The 10,759-nt window shown below is 45.1% G+C and overlaps 4 protein-coding genes across 4 annotated transcripts; 3 read left to right on the forward strand and 1 right to left on the reverse strand.

Annotated features, from left to right (window-relative positions):
- The first annotated feature begins 3,408 nt into the window (after positions 1-3,408).
- On the forward strand, positions 3,409-3,956 carry BDZ99DRAFT_466591 (uncharacterized protein). Its single transcript, XM_033720813.1, has 2 exons — positions 3,409-3,448; positions 3,502-3,956. The coding sequence occupies exons 1-2, from the start codon at positions 3,425-3,427 to the stop codon at positions 3,808-3,810; spliced, it is 333 nt and encodes a 110-aa protein (XP_033572600.1). The 5' UTR covers positions 3,409-3,424; the 3' UTR covers positions 3,811-3,956.
- Positions 3,957-4,746: 790 nt separating this feature from the next.
- On the reverse strand, positions 4,747-5,208 carry BDZ99DRAFT_524595 (uncharacterized protein; the record flags this gene model as incomplete). The annotated part of the gene is made up of 1 exon (XM_033725924.1): positions 4,747-5,208. One exon carries the CDS (start codon positions 5,206-5,208, stop codon positions 4,747-4,749), a length of 462 nt encoding a protein of 153 aa, XP_033572601.1.
- A 915-nt stretch (positions 5,209-6,123) lies between these two features.
- On the forward strand, positions 6,124-6,528 carry BDZ99DRAFT_396037 (uncharacterized protein; the record flags this gene model as incomplete). Its single annotated transcript, XM_033715975.1, has 2 exons — positions 6,124-6,279; positions 6,322-6,528. Coding segments are annotated over 2 exons (363 nt in total), but the record flags the coding sequence as incomplete, so codon positions are not given.
- An 858-nt stretch (positions 6,529-7,386) lies between these two features.
- On the forward strand, positions 7,387-9,440 carry BDZ99DRAFT_466593 (FMN-linked oxidoreductase). Its single transcript, XM_033720814.1, has one exon. It carries the CDS (start codon positions 7,483-7,485, stop codon positions 8,971-8,973), a length of 1,491 nt encoding a protein of 496 aa, XP_033572603.1. The 5' UTR covers positions 7,387-7,482; the 3' UTR covers positions 8,974-9,440.
- The last annotated feature ends 1,319 nt before the right edge of the window (positions 9,441-10,759 follow it).

Genomic DNA, 10,759 nt, shown 5'->3' on the forward strand with positions numbered 1-10,759 from the left:
CTATTAGAATAAAGACCTATCGCTTTGCCAGCAGATGCAGGCACTGGGTGTGGCCCTAGGTTGGTATCCTAGGTAATAGGATGTCGGATGGTTATGGACGACAGCCCTCTGTTTGTCTTCCTGTTGTCTGTGGGTATCGAGTTTGGTGGTGGCAAGCCGCCAAGACCCGTGAAAACTCTGCCATTCTGGCGGCGTTGAGGACGACGTTTCCAAAGACGACCTCTAGCCACGACGCAACGCCGCTGCACCAGTAATGAACGTGATTCTCACTCTCGTACGGGCCTTGCGGTTCGAACGAGACGGAAAGGAACGCCCGTACGACAATACGGGTCGAATCACGATTTTGGTGTTCCTTTTCTTTACAGGTATATACCACCTTTCTATATAGTATAAGGGTAATAATATACCACTAGATTAGGTTATAGCAGTAAGTAATAATAGCTAGATAATAAATAAGCTTAGTATTACCTGGCTATACTATTTTAATGCGCATATAAAAGATTGTATAATAGGCACGCACCGGCTGCTAATTATTAATGGCCACGAGAGCTATATCTCGCTCGAATTCCAATAGATTTATAAGGAGAATAATATTATTACTCTCTATATACCAGCGTATTTATCGCACCTGCTACAGCCGCTTAATATTAGCTGCTTTACGCTAATAAAAAAGGCGTATAGGCGCTAAATTAAGGGCTTAGTGCGCTACTATATTAACTATATTACTAAGCTAGAGTTCCTGCCAGCATTTAAAGCAGCTTTCTATAGCTTAATTATAAAAAGCAATATTTGCACAGGCTTTCGAGGCGCAGGCCTTATACTACTTAATCTAGAAGCAGTGCTATTAAAGCTTAATATTAGGCTCTGTACGCTGTTGCCTCCGCCTGCCGCTATGGAGGCTCTATAGAAATTAAAAACACTAAGCAACGCTCTTAAGCTAGGCTCTTAATTAGCTTTAATTTGTAAGCGCATTTAAATGCATTAAAATAGCTCGCCTACAGCTATTCTTAACTCGCTTAATAGCCTCTCTAAAGGTGCTGAAAGCATAATGCATTAAGCTGCGCTGCTGCGCGATACTGTTACCAGCCTTCAAAAGGCAAATAAAGCCGCTATAAAGCGCAAGGCGCGCAAAAAAAAGCGCATTCAGAGGGAAGGAACTCTGATAATGGAAGCAGGCTCTCAAATAGCTGCTCAACGGCTCGAGAAAGACGCTCAAAGCAAAAAGCAGCAAGGTGGAGCAGGCTCTAATGGAATCGTGCGGCGCTGTGGGCGCTGCGGCGAGTTAGGGCACAACATTCGTACGTGCAAAAACGATGCAGAGGTTGCTGCAGATCAGGCTACAAGTTGTATATAGTTGATATCTATTGGCGTTGTGGAGCAATTAACGTTTGAGGCAGGTTTTTATAATGAAGTGGACGGCTCGCTTAGGTGGACGGCTCGCTTGTGGAATACGTTAAGCAGGAGTTTAAGAGCTTAGGAGGAAGCTTTAATTAGATGCTAAATACGTTACTACGTGGGGAATCAAGACGTTGTGTAAGGAATAGGAAATCGAGAGCGCCGGCGAAGAAGATATGCCGGCGGAACGTGCGTATGGCATGAGCTCGCGAGCTCCGTGCGAGATCAGGTGACGACGCTACGTGATCTAGTCTATAACCTAGACTACGACCTAGACTAGGTCACGTGATCTAGGCTACGTTCTAGGATATAATCTAGACTAGGAGCTAGACTAGACACGTGATCGGCGAATTATAGTGGGTAAGGTGTTACGGGTGGTTACCGTAATATATATATATAAGTAAGTTTATATAAAAAATTTTAAACTATAATAACTTTTTATTATTTATAGCTAATATAATAAACTAAACAGTATATAATAGCTTTTATATATTTTATTAAATATATCCTTTACTAAAATATATAAAATATAAGTATATTATACTTTAGGGCCCCCCTACGCCGGCCCTTAACACGAAATGGAATAAGAATTAGGCAACTAAACACCACAAGCTTACAAAAGCAGAGAGCTTAATTATCACGCTCCTACGAACGGAACACATAGGGCTTAACGCATACCTGCACCGCATGAGGGTGCCCAATCACCCTTCGCCCGCGTGCCCCTGCGGGCATATACCACAGTCTCCAAAGCACGTAGTAATGCACTGTGAACGACACCGCAACGGCAGAGGCGATATGTTCTTTAAGGCCAGAACAAGAACGTATATGCAGCTGTACAAAGACCACAAGGGAAATAAGGCCGTTTCGCAATGGTTCCTGCACTAGACAGACCTCCTACCCTACCTCTCTATAGCTAGAGAGATGGCAACGGAAAAGCTGGCTATACAGCCAGCCGACTCGTATAGCCACGCCCCAAGAACAGAACTACACGCACGCACGCACATTGCATAACCACAACCACAGGCACGCCCGCAACAGGGCAACCCCCCCAATTTCCTATTGTCCTTCAATTCAATACCTCGGCTTTTGAGAAAAAGGGCACGCGCGTACGGTAAGGGCACGCGCGCCCTAACGCGGACCCCGGACCTTACTAACCTTCTGGACACCGTACAACCCTGGAACCTAGGGCCTACGGACACCGGATCGATCCTGGAGAATGCATTAAGATGGCTTACTCCGTGGCGATGCTCACAGAGCTGCCACGCGTCCCCCACAGCCGCGCAGAAACAAAAGGAACGCAAGGCGTTATACACTGTAGAAAACAAGGTTTTCACCAGACCGCTATAGAGCGAACGGTTTCCCCTTGTAAATAAAACCTAGATAGCACTGCCGCATGGACCCTAACGGGAGCTAAATCGGCCTAATAGAACCTAATAATAATAATAATAATAATAATAGTATATAATATACTTATAAATAAGCTTATATTATACTTTTTATAGTATATATAGCTTATATTTTATAGTTTATAGCTTATATTTTCTTTAATTACTTATATATTTATAAATATATTATACTTTATATAATAGCCTTTTTTTAAAACTAATTATATTAAACTTTTATTATTAAATTTAGGTAAAAGCTTTTATAACTTATAAATATAGTATATTTAAACTATATACTAAAAGTTTTAAGTTATTTTATTAGAAATCTATTTAGTTATTAAAATAATACTATTTCTAAATCTTTTTATTTAACCTTTAATAACTTAATATATAATAGATATATTTTAGTAATTTTTTTATATTCCTAAATACTAAGTATAGTAGTATATAATAGTAAAAATCTAGCTAATTCTATTAGAGCGTTACAATTTAGCAATGTTGTTAGGGTTTTTAAGAAACCGTGCACGAGGTGGTAGCGTGCACGAGCCAGTCGCCACTTCTACGCGAAGAACCTGGCAAAGCTCCATGGAGACACCTTCGGCTCCGACCCCGATGCCGTGCGCGTCATGTTCCACACCACCCTCATGGGCGAAGTCGTATCAACACATGTAGACTGTTTCGCCGCCCTTCTCGCGTTTCTCATGCTCACATAACATTACAGGGTGGGTACGGCCTGAAACCCGCCAAAGGCATGTTTGGTGTCACAACCGTCGCCGACCACATGATAGCGTATGTCGACTTTCGCGGACCTCCCGAAGTCTGGGAACAGTTTTGTAGAAAAGCGCAGAGGCTGTACCAGACGCCCGGGCCTAATTACTGCGGTACCTTGGCGTCGATTTACTTGGTAAGATTGGACGCAGAGTTTGAGTTTGGGGGGTTGATTTCTACACTGCCTCCCGTTGTGGCCGAGAGTAGTAAGGGTGCGCCCCCGGCGTATGGTGAGCATATGAGAAATGAGGAGGGTATCTGAGAAAAACATCAAATTAACCGTTGCACGGTGCTGTTTCAAGCATAGTGTGAGCTACTCCATCCTCAATATACCACCGGGTGCTTCCTGAAGGGACCAGGAATCAGAGAGCTAATCAGGTATTTGCTAAATGTCGTTTGTAACCTCTGCCACCGCCGTGGTCTCCCGCATGTGCCCATCATATTTCGTCGCCGTCATTGATACAACAGAACGTCGTTCACATCGCCACCGCATGACCTGACCATTTAATCGGAGTAATCAGTATGCGAAGCCTGACACAGGTTTTGTCCAAACTCTGTATCGCTCTCTTGGTCACATGTCTTCTCGTATGCAGGTGCTATAGTTGCTGTCTCCGAGACAGAGCCAGGTAAAGAAGACGAGAAAGATTTCGCAGAGCCCAATCGTACGCTATGAGCGCGTCCAATCTAATCCTATATTCTTCGAAAATGGTCGCCGACGGTGATATGAAGACGTTTCGGATTGCCGGGCGATGTTAAAGCATGAAGCGGAGAATAGCAGCGATAGAGCCTCAGGGCAGACACGATCCCATGGATTGAGGCACCGCCCGTTTTCTTGACTCCCCTAAATCTCTATTCTTTCTTTCTTTCTTTCTATCATCGTGAAAGCACTACAACTGGTTATTTTTGTGGCGGGCTCAGCCAAGGAATTCTCGCACGTGTTGGATTTGCTCTGAGCGATCGGCCAGTGCTTACTCTACCCGTGGTTGCGCAATATGAAATGGGGTCAGGAGATATAGATTCAGCTTCTAGGTACTGATTGATACTCGGTTCCAGATCTGGAGATGTCAGTTCAGAAAGTGGTTTCCCGCGCTGGATAGGACTTGGCTCCGGAGAGATAGATTTAGCGTGCGAATATTGATCGATACTAAGTTCTGGACTCGGAGGCTTCTGTTTGGAGACTGATTCCTCGAACTGGGCCTTAGCTTGCGGGTACTGTTTGACCGCTGGATATCGTATTCTCGTGCTGTGGCTCTGCGTGCGGACATTTTACGATACAAGATTCTGAACCTGAACCTTGCTTTCCCGGAATCGGTTTCTCCTGTCTGGGAGGACAGGGACAGAGCAGTCGTCTGGCGATGATGCAAAACAGACGGAATGCCGGGTAGAGAGTTGCGATGCCAACGACTCCCAGAAGAACGAAAGCGACGACCACCCGAACGGTGAGGCGAGCTATGGCAACGGTGGCGAAGGCGGACAAAAAGACAAAGAGGACGAGGATGAGATAATGGACCGCGTTGACTGCATTGTCGAAGGAAGAAGTGACGGCATTGTGGAAGCCGGTATGAATGAGGTAGGTGATGGTAAGTAAGACGCCAGCGATGACGATAAGTAGGTCGTTTACTTCTTCGAACGGGGCTAGAAAGTCAAGCAATCTGGACATGCTTTCCCTAACGATATCTTAGGTTTCGGCGCGAAGGTAAGAGAACACGCAAGAGGAGAACAGAGCACGTAGGTATTGGCCGGTAGTAAACGAGATGAATATGAGGAAAGGTAGTTTGAGAATTCTCTGTATCCAAGATTCGGGACTAGACTATTGGAGGAAAGTGAGACCCAATTCACTCCTTCTTCCACAATTGGAGACCTCTGGTACTTCCATCGCGTCCACAGAACCGATTCCCGGCTCATAAACGCTACCTCCAACTTCCACCCAAGAACCTGCAATCCAATGGCGAGCCACGCTGCTATTCCTAGGCGTCGTAGAACACTCTTTTTTACCTTGTATCTTAGTATTAATCTACCCGGCGTGGTTGCCTTAAGGTTTGGTTACCTGAGCCCAACGTTCACCTGGAAATGAGGTGGCGGCCGGCCGGCCGCGGCACAGTTGGTGAAATATGTGATGGCACGAAAGGCATTAAGAGTTTCTAGCCTCACAACACCGCAACCAACGCCTGGTACCTAAGAAAAAGTAGCTAGATGCATTCGAGGGGCCTGCTCTTGATGCATGCACCCTTTCTTTCTGATGATTTCGACGCTTTTTGATAGTTCGAGGTCGACGAGTGACTTGTGCCTCGGTGCCTTCCTCGACCGACATCACATACTTCGCCCACTGCGGCACAGCATACTACTGCCTAACCTGCCACCTTACATGTCTGCACCGATGGGTTAAATAGCCTCCGGCCCCTCAAGTACGATAGCATCACTGTTCAACTCTTCTCTGCTCTCCAGTGACATCTTAACCAAGATTGCCTGCTCGACTCATCCCAACTTCCTAAACAACATGATATCACAAGCTACCAAGATTGAAGGGTGCCAGCAAACCATTAGGTACCGCTTCAACAACACCGACCATCTTTAGGAGGCTCTTCAAGCCGCCGGACTGCCAGTACGTACCTGCGATGGTGGAACTCGTTTCGATGGGAACAAGAGGCTGGCTGTTGTGGGCGATGCCGCGATGAAAACGGTTCATGTGATGCATTGGCATAGCGGAAATGAAACTAGAGGTAGAGTGTTTGTTCCGACAATCCGAAAACGCCGTTAACGAGATGCAGGCCAGATGAACCTAAGGTCGAACAAGAATCTCGATCGCGTTGGTACCATGATCCACCTGGGTAATCACATCAACAAGAACCCCTCTCAAGGGAATTCCGTTCCGCCCACTACGATGGCCGATACGGTTGAAGCGATCCTTGGTGTTGTTTTGAAGGACAGCGATCTTGATCATGTTGCGCTGGTCATGCGCAACATAGGTCTCATGTCCTGAATGAAGATATGCTGAGCCACCGGTAAGGTTAATGCCCCACCTATGCCCACTATGAATTGACAAGGTCCGATAGGCATAGCATTTTCGAAGAGGGTCTCGAGAACCTCTGCGTCCTAGCCCCTGGGGCGAGCATGGTGACGACTGATTACTTAATAGCCAGGCTCTTTCTTCCATAAATTCGTCGAAACAGGCTTCGTTTATCAGCTTAGCACTTCCAGACGTACTTATTCCAAATATGGATTGAAATTGTCTTCCAGGCGTTCCCATAGCTTGACCCAGGAGCCTGGACGGAAAGGATCTCGAGAGCCCCTCCGGCCGTGTGCTCTGCACATAGGGGCCGTATGAGAGTGCGCTGATGAGAGGTCGTGCACTGGAGGCCGGTTTTTAATGTTTCTCTATGCTCAGATATCTCTTAACCCATGTCGGTTCGCTATGGATAGGCTGAGAAGGATTTGCCGTGACGGATGTTCTCGATGTTCAACATTGCTGCCATCTGAAATTGTTCAGCCAGATTTTACGTTGTTAGTCGTTGTGGGATTATTTGATTCATCGGTCTTACCCGAATCCACTCGTTTTACGCTTCTGGTAGAATACCTTGGTTATCTCCAGAACTGGAGATCACATGACCTGTACAAACAGCAATAATTGACTCTAGGAGATTTATAAAAGGCTACATAGTGACAGAGTCTAAGCCACAGTGCTCCCATGAGGCTGGATTTTAGATTGTGCGCTTGAAGACTGATGAGGCTGGCGACTTGCAAAAGAGAGAACTCGTCGATCAGGAGTCAGGGGAGGAGCCGCTCACAGCTAACTAGTCCGTGCGCCGATTTTCATGCAGGAACATAACTTTCATTCATAACCAAGTACCTCAACCTCACATCGCGACCCCTCTGAAGATCTGTACCCGCCAGCTCCCCCGAGCTTCCCAGTGCTCAAGCGGCCGATCAATCCACCATGAGTACGGCGGTGCCGGCGCGGACTCTTCGCACAATGGCCTTTAGCCGGACCTCGGGTGGCTTCATTGGACACACTCGACCATCACTCAGAAGAGTGTCTCTCCACCCAGCTCGAGTCCCCGTCGCGTATCGTCAAGCATCCACCGCATCCGAGCTAGCCACCGATGGCCGTTCTGTTCTCACGCGCACGAGGAACTTACTGTACGGGACCTCAATTGTTTTCTTCCTAGGCTTCGGATACCTTTACATAACCGACACGAGAGCCAGTATTCACGAATGGCTTGTTGTTCCGGCATTGCGGATGATATATCCAGACGGTGAAGAGGCACATCATGCTGGAACTGTCGCATTGAAGGGCCTGTACCAATTCGGACTCCATCCCAGGGAGCGGGGGAATCCTGACGCTGCGGGTGATCTGAGGGTGGAAATATTTGGACATATCCTGGATAACCCCATAGGGACATCAGCTGGGATTGATAAAAATGCCGAAGTACCGTCACCACTCCTCGCACTTGGTCCTGGCATCGTGGAAATTGGTGGAATCACCCCACTGCCGCAGCCGGGTAACCCCAAGCCCAGAGTTTTTAGGATACCCTCGCAAAACGCCATGGTCAACCGATATGGCTTCAATTCTGAAGGCGCAGAGCACGTTTCCATGACGCTGCGCCAGAGAGTCAGAGAATATGCCTTACGTGTTGGTCTTGGTATCGACGCAGAGGCTGAGCGGATAGTACTGGACAGTGAGGCTGGAGTGCCTCCAGGGTCTTTGGTGCCGGGAAGGCTCCTCGCTGTTCAAGTTACCAAGAATAAGTCGACCCCAGATAATGACATTGAAGCCGTCAAACGAGACTTTGCTTTTGGGATAGCACACCTGGGGAAGTACTCGGACATCATTGTGGTCAACGTCTCGAGTCCGAACACGCCTGGTCTGCGCGCACTGCAAAACGTGGCACCGCTAACGCATATCTTGACCACCTGCGTCAAGGCTGCGAGCGAAGTTGATAGGAAAACAAAGCCTGCCGTCCTTGTCAAAGTCAGTCCAGATGAAGACTCGGAGGAGCAAGTGTCCGGTATATGCGAAGCCATATGGCAATCCGGCGTTGACGGAGTCATCGTCGGCAACACGACGAAGAGGCGTCCAGATCCAATTCCAGAAGGGTACAGCCTCCCGCCAAAGGAAGCAGCCATACTTCAAGAGCAGGGAGGATACTCCGGACCACAACTGTTTCCAAGGACGCTGGAACTGGTCAAGCGATATCGCAAGATGCTAGACGAAGGCCCAAAGTCTACCGATGCCGAATCCCCTACGGAATCTCTCCGACGCAAAACCATCTTTGCCACAGGAGGTATCACAAATGGAGGTCAAGCGCTCCAGATACTGGAGGCTGGTGCAAGTGTTGCGATGGTGTATACAGCTATGATATATTCTGGTGCTGGCACAATTACCAGGATCAAGACCGAAATGAGAAATGAGCTTCGCGAAAAGTAACTATTTGGAGCATGGATCACGGCCTGATTTGTGTATACTTACTGTACTTTATGACCCAGCCTTGAAATAGATGAACACGTCCTTGGCATCCAATTCTTCTGCGAAGTATAGCAGCATATCATGCTTCTGTGGGCCTGGTGATCCGCCCTGATCGGTTGGTGTACTGTCGCTGTGGTAAAATTATCTATTTAAGACTTGCTGCCTGGCCCCAAATGGGAGGTCAACATTGCCTATATTCTGGAAATAAAAAAAAACAAGGCGGGCCGCTGGGTGTAACACCCTATGTAGTCAATACACAATCCTCACCACCACCTGTGAGATGTTCTAATTGGCTTGAGCGGGCTCACGTTGCGTTGGATTTGAGTATTTATAAGTATTTAAGCTGGAGAGCAAGCTGATAAAGGACTATTCTAAATTATATAGTGTATAACTATCTACAGAGACTACACGCTTAATATTAGTCAAATCTTATCTTATAGAGACTTATTTCTATTCAGCCTTGTTCCCCTAGTTAGTAGCCGCACCTTACCTTATCTACTAAGTTTACAGTAGTTTTCTACTTTATCTTTGTAAAGGTTGTATAGGAAGGATCAACAGATAGAGCGGTAGTAGGATGGATGTTAAATTAATTGAATTAGATATCCTCCCATCTTATAGAGGTTGGGCCTCTATATACTTCAATATATAAGTACTAGAAGTTTCTCTATGCTTTAAAAGCATAGTTTGTAATGCTTATACTAGCATATTCTAGATACTTCTATATATTACAAATACAGTTAATTTATAAGAGAATCTTTCCATAAGATTCCATCTGGTTCTAGATGGTTCTAGAAGCTTAGAAATATAGCGCTTATTATATTCTAACACACCCCCATAAGCGTTATATTCTATTTTCTGTTAGATTAACAGATAGATAGGTTTTTCCAGATAGATAGATAGATAGATAAATAAATAGATAGATCAACAGATAGATAGATAGATAGATAGATAGATAGATAAAAAAAAAGAGAAGAAGTCTATCTATCTATCTATTTATCTATCTATGTATTTATCTATTCACCAACTTCAGATTCTAGTTTTATGTATTCAACAATTTTTGTAAAACTAGATCCTACTAGAGGTTTTGTGAATATATCAGCTATTTGTTCCTTAGTATTAAGGTAGGCTAGCTTTATCAACCCATTTTATATATTTTCTCTTACAAAATGATATTGTATATCAATATGCTTTGTTTTAGCATGGTGTTCAGGGTTATTTGCTAGTTCTATAGCTGACTAGCTATCTGTAAATAGGTAGAAATCTTCTGTATTTCCAATTTCTAGTTGTTTTAATACACCTATTAAGTGTATATATTCTTTTATAGTCTCTTTTAGAACCATGTATTCAGATTCACAACTTAATAGTGCTACACTTTTCTATAGCTTACTATTCCAGGAAATTGGCGTTTTCCCATATAAGAAGTAATAGCCAGTAGTAGATTTTCTGCCTATAATATTACCCCTATAATCTGCATCTGAATACCCTAGTATATAATATAAGGATTATAATAGCATAAGCGTTATATCCCTATGCATAAAGCTCTCAAAACAACTAAAACTATGCACGTTTAAACGTCATACAGTAAACGTTTGTAACAGGAAAAGTGAGATAACGTTACAGAAGCGTTAGAGGACGTTTCACAATGCTATACGTATGTATATATATGCAACTCCGCTGCCGTCGATGTAAAGAAGAACTCAAGCAATACACTTCTATCTATCTATCCATACAACTTTGTTCTATCTCT

The sequence above is a fragment of the Mytilinidion resinicola genome (assembly GCF_010093595.1).
Source record: "Mytilinidion resinicola strain CBS 304.34 unplaced genomic scaffold BDZ99scaffold_18, whole genome shotgun sequence".
Lineage (NCBI taxonomy): Eukaryota > Fungi > Ascomycota > Dothideomycetes > Mytilinidiales > Mytilinidiaceae > Mytilinidion > Mytilinidion resinicola.